This window comes from Callithrix jacchus, chromosome 22 (assembly GCF_049354715.1).
Source record: "Callithrix jacchus isolate 240 chromosome 22, calJac240_pri, whole genome shotgun sequence".
NCBI classification, from domain to species: domain Eukaryota; kingdom Metazoa; phylum Chordata; class Mammalia; order Primates; family Cebidae; genus Callithrix; species Callithrix jacchus.
Genome location: NC_133523.1, coordinates 21,529,201 through 21,543,674, shown reverse-complemented (window position 1 = coordinate 21,543,674; position 14,474 = coordinate 21,529,201). Strand labels below are relative to the sequence as shown.

At 64.0% G+C, this 14,474-nt stretch overlaps 2 protein-coding genes across 2 annotated transcripts; both read left to right on the top strand.

Annotated features, from left to right (window-relative positions):
• The first annotated feature begins 3,951 nt into the window (after positions 1 to 3,951).
• LOC144580820 (double homeobox protein 4-like protein 4) lies at positions 3,952 to 5,255 on the top strand. Its single transcript, XM_078360194.1, has one exon. The coding sequence runs from the start codon at positions 3,996 to 3,998 to the stop codon at positions 5,253 to 5,255; it is 1,260 nt and encodes a 419-aa protein (XP_078216320.1). The 5' UTR covers positions 3,952 to 3,995.
• Positions 5,256 to 9,213: 3,958 nt separating this feature from the next.
• Positions 9,214 to 10,517, top strand: LOC144580870 (double homeobox protein 4-like protein 4). The gene has a single exon (XM_078360943.1). The coding sequence runs from the start codon at positions 9,258 to 9,260 to the stop codon at positions 10,515 to 10,517; it is 1,260 nt and encodes a 419-aa protein (XP_078217069.1). The 5' UTR covers positions 9,214 to 9,257.
• The last annotated feature ends 3,957 nt before the right edge of the window (positions 10,518 to 14,474 follow it).

Here is a 14,474-nt window from a genome sequence, read left to right as displayed (position 1 = left end):
GCGCGGGTCGGGGAGGGGTGGGGGCAGGGCGGTGGCCTCTCTCCCGCCGTGAGGTGACCGTGTGGCTCCGCTTCCAGCGGCGTGTCTTGGCGTCTCGCCCTCCCGCTGACCTGTCTGGGATCCCTGAGTGCCAGGTCCGTCCGTCCGGTGAGAGACTACACACAGGGCAGGGCTGTGCCGTCCTTCTATCCCGGGCATCTTGGGGACCCCAGAGCCCGCCCAGGGCCCGGGAGCTGGGCGGTCTAGTGCGCCGGCGCGGGTCTGCAGGCAGCCCGCGGCGCTGCGCTTCGGGGGACCAGCGCAGGCAGAGCTGTCGTCCCTCCTCGCAGCCCTGCCCCCACGCCACCCCGCGTACTTCAGGAGGGTGGGCAGAGGGGGCGCTTTGCCCGGGAAACACCGGGCCGGGTCCGAAGGCGGGGCCGCTCTCCAATCCGCGACACGCCTCTTCTTGCCTCCCCGCTCCGCCCACCCATCACTGGCACACCGGTAACCCGCCAGCCTCCCCCTCCCACCGTCACGGAGCAGCGCCGGGCAGCCCAGTGCGGCCCCGAGACCACCCTTCCCCCCACCCCCAACCCCGTCTACCCCGCGAGCAAACGCTTGGACTGCCCTCTCCAGGCGCGAGGGATGGCGGCTAGAGATGGGGAGAGGATCCCAGGACCAGAGGGAGGGACGAGTGAAGGGAGGAAAGGACGGAAGGGAGAGAGGGAGGAAGGGAGGGAGGCAGGGACCGAGGGACAGGGAGGGACGCACAGGGAGGGACCCAGGGAGCGAAGGGAGGGTGAAAAGGAGAAAGAGAGAAAGGGGGAGAGAAAGGAAGAAACCGAGGTTTGGAGGGACTGAGGAAGAAAGGGAAAGACGGGAACAGGGTGGAACAGAGGGGGAGAGAGAGGGACCACGGGACAGAGGGACATAGGCAGAGATTAGAGCGGTCTCCTGCCTCCAGGACCAACGGAGGGACCCCACAGCCTTAAAGCATTTCGGGAGCTCAATGCGATGCGTGCCAGTCCTCGTTTCACCCACGGGGTTCACAGACGGCATATCCCCACGGCGAACCCTGCAACGGAGCGCGAGGCAGTCTCATCCCCACAGGGGTCACCCTCGGGCCGATTGAAGCGTGATTTCCGACTTCAGCCTGTGATCGGCTGGGTGTGCGCGTGCGCGCGTGTGCATGGATTTGAGGCTCCTGCGGCCTGTCTTGCCGTTTCGCTGACCTGCCTGGGAGCCCTCAGTTCTAGGTCCGTCCGGTGAGAGACAGCACACAGGGCGGGGCTGTGCTGTCATTCTCTCCCCAGCATCTAGGGAACCCCAGAACCCGCCCAGGGCCCGGGAGCTGGGCGGTCTAGTGCGCGTGCGCGGGTCTGCAGGCAGCCCGCGGCCGCTTCTGGGGACCAGCGCAGGCAGAGCTGTCGGCCCTCCTCGCAGCCCTGCCCCCACGCCACCCGGCCTACTTCAGGAGGGTGGGCGGAGGGAGCGTTTCGCCCCCCCCCCCCGGAAACACCGGGCCGGGTCCCCAGGCAGGCCGGCTCTCCATTCCGCTGCACCCCTCTTCTGCCTCCCCGATTCGCCCACCGATCACTCGCACACCGGTGCCCCGCCAGCTTCCCCGCCATCACCGAGTAGCGCCTGGCAGCTCAATATAGACCCGAGACCACTCCTCCCACGGCCCCGCTACGAACGACCCCGCGGGCAAACGGAAGGGCTGCTTTCTCCAGGCCGGAGGGAAGGCGGGTAGAGAAGCGGGGAGGATCCCAGGCCGCGAGGGAGGGACGAGGGAAGGGAGGGAAGGACGCAAGGGAGAGAGGGAGGGGGAAGGGAGTGAGGGAGGGACGGAGGGTGGGGGGTAGGGTGGGACCCAGCACCTAGGTCGTGTGACACTGTCCTCCTGCCTTGGCACCTCATGCTTGGGGCTTTGGGACATATGTCTGTGCTCATAACTAGGATGCTGTGATTCCCTTCTCTTGCCTCATATCTGCTCACATAGGAGTCAATAACATATTGCTGGGCCCGCCATCCAGTTACATTCCTTCTCTGTCATGACCCTCTTCTCAGAAAGCATTGCGACACACTGTTGAGTCCACAGTCAATGTGATGTGAGTCCCCTGCGTGAACCCTGCCCACAGAGACCATTGTGACGTCATGTCTGGGGACTCAACTATTCTCAGTGATTGTCTTGTTACCCCTGCTCTTTGCCCACAGGAGCGGATGTGGCTTGTCTCTGGGCCCAGCACCCAGGTGAGGTAACTGTGCTCGCCTGACTGGGCTGCGCTTACAAAAGAAAGAGTGACTTGTCACCGGGCCCGGCACACAGGCGATGCGGTCCCCTTGTCTGGGTTCTCGTCCACAGGTATCATCATGACATACTTTTGGTCTCTTCTGCTGGGTGGCCTGTGTCGCCCCCTTCTTCCTGGGAAGTGTCCACCGACACTGAAATGGAACATTTCACCTGACTCAGCACCTACACGACCTGTCTCTCGTATTACGCCTTGGCTTTTCCCACCGGGCTGATTGGGACATACAGCTGAGCACAGCCTCTAGGCTATTTAACTCTTCTCTTCTCACGTGGTCCTACCCACAGGAGGTATTGGGATATATTTCTAAGCACTTCACCTAGGTAATGACCCTTTTTGGGGCTTTCCCCGGATACGGTACGGTGACCTATTTCTGGACCAGCACCGAGGCGATGTCCCTCATTTCTCCTACCTGTTGCCTGTTAGGGCAAAGGAATTCCTAGGGGTGTGAGTCTACAGAAACCGCGATTCTTGCCTCCTCAGGAGAAACGACTCCACCGAGGGCCGTAAAGCAGGAGAGTTTCCGAGCAGCAGTAAACGTGTATGAAGAAGCTTCGGAAGCGGAAGAGAAGGAGGGAAAGTACGCGTGGCAGAGTGCCAAGAGGATGACTCACAAGGCAAAAGCAGGATGCGACCTTTCGACCTGGCGTTTTATATGTTGGAATGCCTCTGGGTTGTGGTTGTTGGTCGCGGTGTTGTCTTTCTTTGTTTTTCGTTTTGTTTCGTTTTTCTTCTTTTTTTAAAAGACGGAGTCTCGCCCTCTCGCCCAGGCTGGAGTTCAATGGCCGGATCTCGGCTCACCGCAACCTCCACCCCTCGGGTTCCGGTAATTCTCCTGCCCCAGCCTCCCAAGTCGCTGCGGTTACAGGCGTCTGCCACCACGCCCGGCTAATTTTTTTTTAACTTTTGTATGTGACCTCCGCAAGGGTGCCTGTCGCTCAGCTCTCTGTGGCTTCCTAAGTCGTGGTGACCTGATGACGTTCACCGTTTTCTTCCCCGAGCTCGGCGGGGAAACAGAAACTCCCAGGGATCCGTGGAAAAGCAGCAGCGTGTCGCTGCCCTTTCTATCCAGGTTGCCGAGACTCCCCGTGTGGCAGGAAACAGGAATGCCTCGTCAGGCCGTCTCTGCCCGGGAGAGTTTCTGTCTCCGTGCCTTCGCTCTCGTTTTCTAGAGGAACACGAACCGGATCCACGCAGCTGCGTGTGTGAGAGTGTCGCGGCCACGGCGACACCCACAGACGTGGACGCCTTGACGGAGAGGGGGGGCTTGGAAAACTCAGGCCTGTCACGGGGGTTCGCTTCTGCACGCCACCCTCCCTGGTGACGTGTTCGAGCCCGGAGAGAGGCTTCCAGTTTCCGTAGAATTCCTGGAGAACCCCAGAGGTCCAGCCCCCGAAGCCCCGCGTGTCCCTCCCCCGCCGCTCAGGCCCCACCCCCGACCACCCCACAGGGCCCTGGTGTCCCTGTGGTTTCCGGCTTGAGAGGGCGGGCTACCCCGCCCTGGGTCCCCGGAGCTCATGCAAATTCAGGAAGGGGTGGGGCCGCTAGGTCTCTATAAAAGCGGCCCCTGGCTGGCGGGGCCGGACTCCTGGCTTGACCTGCCTGCAGGTGCGGTGCACAGCAGAGGTTGGCTGAGGCGCGCGGGAGCCGCCGGGCCTCTGTGTGCCTGTGTCTGTCTGTGACACTCGGCCCGGTCTCCCCGCGATGGCTCTCCCCACAGCTCCCGGCAGCCCTCTCCCGGCGGAGGCCCGAGGGCGAGGAAGGCGAAAGAGGCTCGTTTGGACTCCGAGCCAGAGGGACGCCCTGCGAGCGTCCTTTGAGCGGAACCCGTACCCGGGCATGGCCACCAGAGAACAGCTGGCCCAGGCCATCGGCGTTCCGGAGCCCAGGGTCCAGATTTGGTTTCAGAACGAGAGATCGCGCCGGCTGAGGCAGCACCGGCGGGAATCCAGGCCCTGGCCTGGGCCACGCGGCCCGCCAGAAGGCCGGCGAAAGCGGACGGCCGTGACCCAGTCCCAGACCGCCGTGCTCCTCCGGGCCTTCGAGCGAGAGCGCTTTCCGGACTTCGCCACCAGGGAGGAACTGGCCAGAGAGACGGGCCTCCCGGAGTCCAGGATTCAGATTTGGTTTCAGAATCGAAGGGCCAGGCATCCAGGCCGGGCTGGCAGGGGACCCGCGGCCGCAGGCGGCCCGCGCGACACGGCCCCCGGCGGGCGCGGCTCCTCTGCTCGCTCCTGGGTCGCCTCCACCCACACCGGGGCGTGGGGGGCGGCGCTTCCCGCACCCCAAGTGCCCTGCGCGCCTGGGGCCCTCCCACAGGGGCCCGTCGTGAGCCAGGCAGCAGGGGCCGTGCCCCTGCTCCTGCACGGACAGGCCCCACAGGCAGAAGGAATCTCGCAACCTGACCCGGCGCTCGGGGCCCTCGGGGCTTTCGGGTTCGCCGCCCTGGCTCCTTCGGGGGTGGCGCTCCCCCAGCCTCAGAGCCTTCCGGGGCCTCCGCACCCGGGCAGATGCCACGAGGAGCGGGAGCCGCAGCACGCCGGCCTGCCGGGGACGTGCTCCGTGGGACAGCTTGGGCCCGCTCAAGCCGACTCACAGGGGCGAGGTGTGCAGGGTCCCTGGTGGGGCTGGGGCCAGGGGCCCCAGGTGGCCGGGGCGGCAGGGGAACCCCAAGCCGCGCCACCTCCACCTCCGCAGCCCGCACCCCCGGAGGCCTCCGCCTGGCAGGGGCAGATGCCAGCCCTGCAGGCGCCTTCCCAAGCGCTCCAGGAGCCGGAGGAGCGCTCGTCTGCGCTCACCTCCAGCCTGCTGGACGAGCTCCTGTCGACCCCAGAGTTTCAGCAGCAGGCACGACCTTTCCTAGAGACGGAGCCACTGGGGGAGCTGAAGGAGGTGGAAGAGCTCGCTTCCCTGGAGCCACCCCTCAGCGAGGAAGAATACCGGGCTCTGCTGGAGGAGCTTTAAAAGGCGCGCGCGGGTCGGGGAGGGGTGGGGGCAGGGCGGTGGCCTCTCTCCCGCCGTGAGGTGACCGTGTGGCTCCGCTTCCAGCGGCGTGTCTTGGCGTCTCGCCCTCCCGCTGACCTGTCTGGGATCCCTGAGTGCCAGGTCCGTCCGTCCGGTGAGAGACTACACACAGGGCAGGGCTGTGCCGTCCTTCTATCCCGGGCATCTTGGGGACCCCAGAGCCCGCCCAGGGCCCGGGAGCTGGGCGGTCTAGTGCGCCGGCGCGGGTCTGCAGGCAGCCCGCGGCGCTGCGCTTCGGGGGACCAGCGCAGGCAGAGCTGTCGTCCCTCCTCGCAGCCCTGCCCCCACGCCACCCCGCGTACTTCAGGAGGGTGGGCAGAGGGGGCGCTTTGCCCGGGAAACACCGGGCCGGGTCCGAAGGCGGGGCCGCTCTCCAATCCGCGACACGCCTCTTCTTGCCTCCGCGCTCCGCCCACCCATCACTGGCACACCGGTAACCCGCCAGCCTCCCCCTCCCACCGTCACGGAGCAGCGCCGGGCAGCCCAGTGCGGCCCCGAGACCACCCTTCCCCCCACCCCCAACCCCGTCTACCCCGCGAGCAAACGCTTGGACTGCCCTCTCCAGGCGCGAGGGATGGCGGCTAGAGATGGGGAGAGGATCCCAGGACCAGAGGGAGGGACGAGTGAAGGGAGGAAAGGACGGAAGGGAGAGAGGGAGGAAGGGAGGGAGGCAGGGACCGAGGGACAGGGAGGGACGCACAGGGAGGGACCCAGGGAGCGAAGGGAGGGTGAAAAGGAGAAAGAGAGAAAGGGGGAGAGAAAGGAAGAAACCGAGGTTTGGAGGGACTGAGGAAGAAAGGGAAAGACGGGAACAGGGTGGAACAGAGGGGGAGAGAGAGGGACCACGGGACAGAGGGACATAGGCAGAGATTAGAGCGGTCTCCTGCCTCCAGGACCAACGGAGGGACCCCACAGCCTTAAAGCATTTCGGGAGCTCAATGCGATGCGTGCCAGTCCTCGTTTCACCCACGGGGTTCACAGACGGCATATCCCCACGGCGAACCCTGCAACGGAGCGCGAGGCAGTCTCATCCCCACAGGGGTCACCCTCCGGCCGATTGAAGCGTGATTTCCGACTTCAGCCTGTGATCGGCTGGGTGTGCGCGTGCGCGCGTGTGCATGGATTTGAGGCTCCTGCGGCCTGTCTTGCCGTTTCGCTGACCTGCCTGGGAGCCCTCAGTTCTAGGTCCGTCCGGTGAGAGACAGCACACAGGGCGGGGCTGTGCTGTCATTCTCTCCCCAGCATCTAGGGAACCCCAGAACCCGCCCAGGGCCCGGGAGCTGGGCGGTCTAGTGCGCGTGCGCGGGTCTGCAGGCAGCCCGCGGCCGCTTCTGGGGACCAGCGCAGGCAGAGCTGTCGGCCCTCCTCGCAGCCCTGCCCCCACGCCACCCGGCCTACTTCAGGAGGGTGGGCGGAGGGAGCGTTTCGCCCCCCCCCCCCGGAAACACCGGGCCGGGTCCCCAGGCAGGCCGGCTCTCCATTCCGCTGCACCCCTCTTCTGCCTCCCCGATTCGCCCACCGATCACTCGCACACCGGTGCCCCGCCAGCTTCCCCGCCATCACCGAGTAGCGCCTGGCAGCTCAATATAGACCCGAGACCACTCCTCCCACGGCCCCGCTACGAACGACCCCGCGGGCAAACGGAAGGGCTGCTTTCTCCAGGCCGGAGGGAAGGCGGGTAGAGAAGCGGGGAGGATCCCAGGCCGCGAGGGAGGGACGAGGGAAGGGAGGGAAGGACGCAAGGGAGAGAGGGAGGGGGAAGGGAGTGAGGGAGGGACGGAGGGTGGGGGGTAGGGTGGGACCCAGCACCTAGGTCGTGTGACACTGTCCTCCTGCCTTGGCACCTCATGCTTGGGGCTTTGGGACATATGTCTGTGCTCATAACTAGGATGCTGTGATTCCCTTCTCTTGCCTCATATCTGCTCACATAGGAGTCAATAACATATTGCTGGGCCCGCCATCCAGTTACATTCCTTCTCTGTCATGACCCTCTTCTCAGAAAGCATTGCGACACACTGTTGAGTCCACAGTCAATGTGATGTGAGTCCCCTGCGTGAACCCTGCCCACAGAGACCATTGTGACGTCATGTCTGGGGACTCAACTATTCTCAGTGATTGTCTTGTTACCCCTGCTCTTTGCCCACAGGAGCGGATGTGGCTTGTCTCTGGGCCCAGCACCCAGGTGAGGTAACTGTGCTCGCCTGACTGGGCTGCGCTTACAAAAGAAAGAGTGACTTGTCACCGGGCCCGGCACACAGGCGATGCGGTCCCCTTGTCTGGGTTCTCGTCCACAGGTATCATCATGACATACTTTTGGTCTCTTCTGCTGGGTGGCCTGTGTCGCCCCCTTCTTCCTGGGAAGTGTCCACCGACACTGAAATGGAACATTTCACCTGACTCAGCACCTACACGACCTGTCTCTCGTATTACGCCTTGGCTTTTCCCACCGGGCTGATTGGGACATACAGCTGAGCACAGCCTCTAGGCTATTTAACTCTTCTCTTCTCACGTGGTCCTACCCACAGGAGGTATTGGGATATATTTCTAAGCACTTCACCTAGGTAATGACCCTTTTTGGGGCTTTCCCCGGATACGGTACGGTGACCTATTTCTGGACCAGCACCGAGGCGATGTCCCTCATTTCTCCTACCTGTTGCCTGTTAGGGCAAAGGAATTCCTAGGGGTGTGAGTCTACAGAAACCGCGATTCTTGCCTCCTCAGGAGAAACGACTCCACCGAGGGCCGTAAAGCAGGAGAGTTTCCGAGCAGCAGTAAACGTGTATGAAGAAGCTTCGGAAGCGGAAGAGAAGGAGGGAAAGTACGCGTGGCAGAGTGCCAAGAGGATGACTCACAAGGCAAAAGCAGGATGCGACCTTTCGACCTGGCGTTTTATATGTTGGAATGCCTCTGGGTTGTGGTTGTTGGTCGCGGTGTTGTCTTTCTTTGTTTTTCGTTTTGTTTCGTTTTTCTTCTTTTTTTAAAAGACGGAGTCTCGCCCTCTCGCCCAGGCTGGAGTTCAATGGCCGGATCTCGGCTCACCGCAACCTCCACCCCTCGGGTTCCGGTAATTCTCCTGCCCCAGCCTCCCAAGTCGCTGCGGTTACAGGCGTCTGCCACCACGCCCGGCTAATTTTTTTTTAACTTTTGTATGTGACCTCCGCAAGGGTGCCTGTCGCTCAGCTCTCTGTGGCTTCCTAAGTCGTGGTGACCTGATGACGTTCACCGTTTTCTTCCCCGAGCTCGGCGGGGAAACAGAAACTCCCAGGGATCCGTGGAAAAGCAGCAGCGTGTCGCTGCCCTTTCTATCCAGGTTGCCGAGACTCCCCGTGTGGCAGGAAACAGGAATGCCTCGTCAGGCCGTCTCTGCCCGGGAGAGTTTCTGTCTCCGTGCCTTCGCTCTCGTTTTCTAGAGGAACACGAACCGGATCCACGCAGCTGCGTGTGTGAGAGTGTCGCGGCCACGGCGACACCCACAGACGTGGACGCCTTGACGGAGAGGGGGGGCTTGGAAAACTCAGGCCTGTCACGGGGGTTCGCTTCTGCACGCCACCCTCCCTGGTGACGTGTTCGAGCCCGGAGAGAGGCTTCCAGTTTCCGTAGAATTCCTGGAGAACCCCAGAGGTCCAGCCCCCGAAGCCCCGCGTGTCCCTCCCCCGCCGCTCAGGCCCCACCCCCGACCACCCCACAGGGCCCTGGTGTCCCTGTGGTTTCCGGCTTGAGAGGGCGGGCTACCCCGCCCTGGGTCCCCGGAGCTCATGCAAATTCAGGAAGGGGTGGGGCCGCTAGGTCTCTATAAAAGCGGCCCCTGGCTGGCGGGGCCGGACTCCTGGCTTGACCTGCCTGCAGGTGCGGTGCACAGCAGAGGTTGGCTGAGGCGCGCGGGAGCCACCGGGCCTCTGTGTGCCTGTGTCTGTCTGTGACACTCGGCCCGGTCTCCCCGCGATGGCTCTCCCCACAGCTCCCGGCAGCCCTCTCCCGGCGGAGGCCCGAGGGCGAGGAAGGCGAAAGAGGCTCGTTTGGACTCCGAGCCAGAGGGACGCCCTGCGAGCGTCCTTTGAGCGGAACCCGTACCCGGGCATGGCCACCAGAGAACAGCTGGCCCAGGCCATCGGCGTTCCGGAGCCCAGGGTCCAGATTTGGTTTCAGAACGAGAGATCGCGCCGGCTGAGGCAGCACCGGCGGGAATCCAGGCCCTGGCCTGGGCCACGCGGCCCGCCAGAAGGCCGGCGAAAGCGGACGGCCGTGACCCAGTCCCAGACCGCCGTGCTCCTCCGGGCCTTCGAGCGAGAGCGCTTTCCGGACTTCGCCACCAGGGAGGAACTGGCCAGAGAGACGGGCCTCCCGGAGTCCAGGATTCAGATTTGGTTTCAGAATCGAAGGGCCAGGCATCCAGGCCGGGCTGGCAGGGGACCCGCGGCCGCAGGCGGCCCGCGCGACACGGCCCCCGGCGGGCGCGGCTCCTCTGCTCGCTCCTGGGTCGCCTCCACCCACACCGGGGCGTGGGGGGCGGCGCTTCCCGCACCCCAAGTGCCCTGCGCGCCTGGGGCCCTCCCACAGGGGCCCGTCGTGAGCCAGGCAGCAGGGGCCGTGCCCCTGCTCCTGCACGGACAGGCCCCACAGGCAGAAGGAATCTCGCAACCTGACCCGGCGCTCGGGGCCCTCGGGGCTTTCGGGTTCGCCGCCCTGGCTCCTTCGGGGGTGGCGCTCCCCCAGCCTCAGAGCCTTCCGGGGCCTCCGCACCCGGGCAGATGCCACGAGGAGCGGGAGCCGCAGCACGCCGGCCTGCCGGGGACGTGCTCCGTGGGACAGCTTGGGCCCGCTCAAGCCGACTCACAGGGGCGAGGTGTGCAGGGTCCCTGGTGGGGCTGGGGCCAGGGGCCCCAGGTGGCCGGGGCGGCAGGGGAACCCCAAGCCGCGCCACCTCCACCTCCGCAGCCCGCACCCCCGGAGGCCTCCGCCTGGCAGGGGCAGATGCCAGCCCTGCAGGCGCCTTCCCAAGCGCTCCAGGAGCCGGAGGAGCGCTCGTCTGCGCTCACCTCCAGCCTGCTGGACGAGCTCCTGTCGACCCCAGAGTTTCAGCAGCAGGCACGACCTTTCCTAGAGACGGAGCCACTGGGGGAGCTGAAGGAGGTGGAAGAGCTCGCTTCCCTGGAGCCACCCCTCAGCGAGGAAGAATACCGGGCTCTGCTGGAGGAGCTTTAAAAGGCGCGCGCGGGTCGGGGAGGGGTGGGGGCAGGGCGGTGGCCTCTCTCCCGCCGTGAGGTGACCGTGTGGCTCCGCTTCCAGCGGCGTGTCTTGGCGTCTCGCCCTCCCGCTGACCTGTCTGGGATCCCTGAGTGCCAGGTCCGTCCGTCCGGTGAGAGACTACACACAGGGCAGGGCTGTGCCGTCCTTCTATCCCGGGCATCTTGGGGACCCCAGAGCCCGCCCAGGGCCCGGGAGCTGGGCGGTCTAGTGCGCCGGCGCGGGTCTGCAGGCAGCCCGCGGCGCTGCGCTTCGGGGGACCAGCGCAGGCAGAGCTGTCGTCCCTCCTCGCAGCCCTGCCCCCACGCCACCCCGCGTACTTCAGGAGGGTGGGCAGAGGGGGCGCTTTGCCCGGGAAACACCGGGCCGGGTCCGAAGGCGGGGCCGCTCTCCAATCCGCGACACGCCTCTTCTTGCCTCCCCGCTCCGCCCACCCATCACTGGCACACCGGTAACCCGCCAGCCTCCCCCTCCCACCGTCACGGAGCAGCGCCGGGCAGCCCAGTGCGGCCCCGAGACCACCCTTCCCCCCACCCCCAACCCCGTCTACCCCGCGAGCAAACGCTTGGACTGCCCTCTCCAGGCGCGAGGGATGGCGGCTAGAGATGGGGAGAGGATCCCAGGACCAGAGGGAGGGACGAGTGAAGGGAGGAAAGGACGGAAGGGAGAGAGGGAGGAAGGGAGGGAGGCAGGGACCGAGGGACAGGGAGGGACGCACAGGGAGGGACCCAGGGAGCGAAGGGAGGGTGAAAAGGAGAAAGAGAGAAAGGGGGAGAGAAAGGAAGAAACCGAGGTTTGGAGGGACTGAGGAAGAAAGGGAAAGACGGGAACAGGGTGGAACAGAGGGGGAGAGAGAGGGACCACGGGACAGAGGGACATAGGCAGAGATTAGAGCGGTCTCCTGCCTCCAGGACCAACGGAGGGACCCCACAGCCTTAAAGCATTTCGGGAGCTCAATGCGATGCGTGCCAGTCCTCGTTTCACCCACGGGGTTCACAGACGGCATATCCCCACGGCGAACCCTGCAACGGAGCGCGAGGCAGTCTCATCCCCACAGGGGTCACCCTCGGGCCGATTGAAGCGTGATTTCCGACTTCAGCCTGTGATCGGCTGGGTGTGCGCGTGCGCGCGTGTGCATGGATTTGAGGCTCCTGCGGCCTGTCTTGCCGTTTCGCTGACCTGCCTGGGAGCCCTCAGTTCTAGGTCCGTCCGGTGAGAGACAGCACACAGGGCGGGGCTGTGCTGTCATTCTCTCCCCAGCATCTAGGGAACCCCAGAACCCGCCCAGGGCCCGGGAGCTGGGCGGTCTAGTGCGCGTGCGCGGGTCTGCAGGCAGCCCGCGGCCGCTTCTGGGGACCAGCGCAGGCAGAGCTGTCGGCCCTCCTCGCAGCCCTGCCCCCACGCCACCCGGCCTACTTCAGGAGGGTGGGCGGAGGGAGCGTTTCGCCCCCCCCCCCGGAAACACCGGGCCGGGTCCCCAGGCAGGCCGGCTCTCCATTCCGCTGCACCCCTCTTCTGCCTCCCCGATTCGCCCACCGATCACTCGCACACCGGTGCCCCGCCAGCTTCCCCGCCATCACCGAGTAGCGCCTGGCAGCTCAATATAGACCCGAGACCACTCCTCCCACGGCCCCGCTACGAACGACCCCGCGGGCAAACGGAAGGGCTGCTTTCTCCAGGCCGGAGGGAAGGCGGGTAGAGAAGCGGGGAGGATCCCAGGCCGCGAGGGAGGGACGAGGGAAGGGAGGGAAGGACGCAAGGGAGAGAGGGAGGGGGAAGGGAGTGAGGGAGGGACGGAGGGTGGGGGGTAGGGTGGGACCCAGCACCTAGGTCGTGTGACACTGTCCTCCTGCCTTGGCACCTCATGCTTGGGGCTTTGGGACATATGTCTGTGCTCATAACTAGGATGCTGTGATTCCCTTCTCTTGCCTCATATCTGCTCACATAGGAGTCAATAACATATTGCTGGGCCCGCCATCCAGTTACATTCCTTCTCTGTCATGACCCTCTTCTCAGAAAGCATTGCGACACACTGTTGAGTCCACAGTCAATGTGATGTGAGTCCCCTGCGTGAACCCTGCCCACAGAGACCATTGTGACGTCATGTCTGGGGACTCAACTATTCTCAGTGATTGTCTTGTTACCCCTGCTCTTTGCCCACAGGAGCGGATGTGGCTTGTCTCTGGGCCCAGCACCCAGGTGAGGTAACTGTGCTCGCCTGACTGGGCTGCGCTTACAAAAGAAAGAGTGACTTGTCACCGGGCCCGGCACACAGGCGATGCGGTCCCCTTGTCTGGGTTCTCGTCCACAGGTATCATCATGACATACTTTTGGTCTCTTCTGCTGGGTGGCCTGTGTCGCCCCCTTCTTCCTGGGAAGTGTCCACCGACACTGAAATGGAACATTTCACCTGACTCAGCACCTACACGACCTGTCTCTCGTATTACGCCTTGGCTTTTCCCACCGGGCTGATTGGGACATACAGCTGAGCACAGCCTCTAGGCTATTTAACTCTTCTCTTCTCACGTGGTCCTACCCACAGGAGGTATTGGGATATATTTCTAAGCACTTCACCTAGGTAATGACCCTTTTTGGGGCTTTCCCCGGATACGGTACGGTGACCTATTTCTGGACCAGCACCGAGGCGATGTCCCTCATTTCTCCTACCTGTTGCCTGTTAGGGCAAAGGAATTCCTAGGGGTGTGAGTCTACAGAAACCGCGATTCTTGCCTCCTCAGGAGAAACGACTCCACCGAGGGCCGTAAAGCAGGAGAGTTTCCGAGCAGCAGTAAACGTGTATGAAGAAGCTTCGGAAGCGGAAGAGAAGGAGGGAAAGTACGCGTGGCAGAGTGCCAAGAGGATGACTCACAAGGCAAAAGCAGGATGCGACCTTTCGACCTGGCGTTTTATATGTTGGAATGCCTCTGGGTTGTGGTTGTTGGTCGCGGTGTTGTCTTTCTTTGTTTTTCGTTTTGTTTCGTTTTTCTTCTTTTTTTAAAAGACGGAGTCTCGCCCTCTCGCCCAGGCTGGAGTTCAATGGCCGGATCTCGGCTCACCGCAACCTCCACCCCTCGGGTTCCGGTAATTCTCCTGCCCCAGCCTCCCAAGTCGCTGCGGTTACAGGCGTCTGCCACCACGCCCGGCTAATTTTTTTTTAACTTTTGTATGTGACCTCCGCAAGGGTGCCTGTCGCTCAGCTCTCTGTGGCTTCCTAAGTCGTGGTGACCTGATGACGTTCACCGTTTTCTTCCCCGAGCTCGGCGGGGAAACAGAAACTCCCAGGGATCCGTGGAAAAGCAGCAGCGTGTCGCTGCCCTTTCTATCCAGGTTGCCGAGACTCCCCGTGTGGCAGGAAACAGGAATGCCTCGTCAGGCCGTCTCTGCCCGGGAGAGTTTCTGTCTCCGTGCCTTCGCTCTCGTTTTCTAGAGGAACACGAACCGGATCCACGCAGCTGCGTGTGTGAGAGTGTCGCGGCCACGGCGACACCCACAGACGTGGACGCCTTGACGGAGAGGGGGGGCTTGGAAAACTCAGGCCTGTCACGGGGGTTCGCTTCTGCACGCCACCCTCCCTGGTGACGTGTTCGAGCCCGGAGAGAGGCTTCCAGTTTCCGTAGAATTCCTGGAGAACCCCAGAGGTCCAGCCCCCGAAGCCCCGCGTGTCCCTCCCCCGCCGCTCAGGCCCCACCCCCGACCACCCCACAGGGCCCTGGTGTCCCTGTGGTTTCCGGCTTGAGAGGGCGGGCTACCCCGCCCTGGGTCCCCGGAGCTCATGCAAATTCAGGAAGGGGTGGGGCCGCTAGGTCTCTATAAAAGCGGCCCCTGGCTGGCGGGGCCGGACTCCTGGCTTGACCTGCCTGCAGGTGCGGTGCACAGCAGAGGTTGGCTGAGGCGCGCGGGAGCCGCCGGGCCTCT

Bases quoted from the DNA above. Each gene is read 5' to 3' on its own strand.
- LOC144580820 (XM_078360194.1), top strand. From the start codon at position 3,996: ATGGCTCTCCCCACAGCTCCCGGCAGCCCTCTCCCGGCGGAGGCCCGA.
- LOC144580870 (XM_078360943.1), top strand. From the start codon at position 9,258: ATGGCTCTCCCCACAGCTCCCGGCAGCCCTCTCCCGGCGGAGGCCCGA.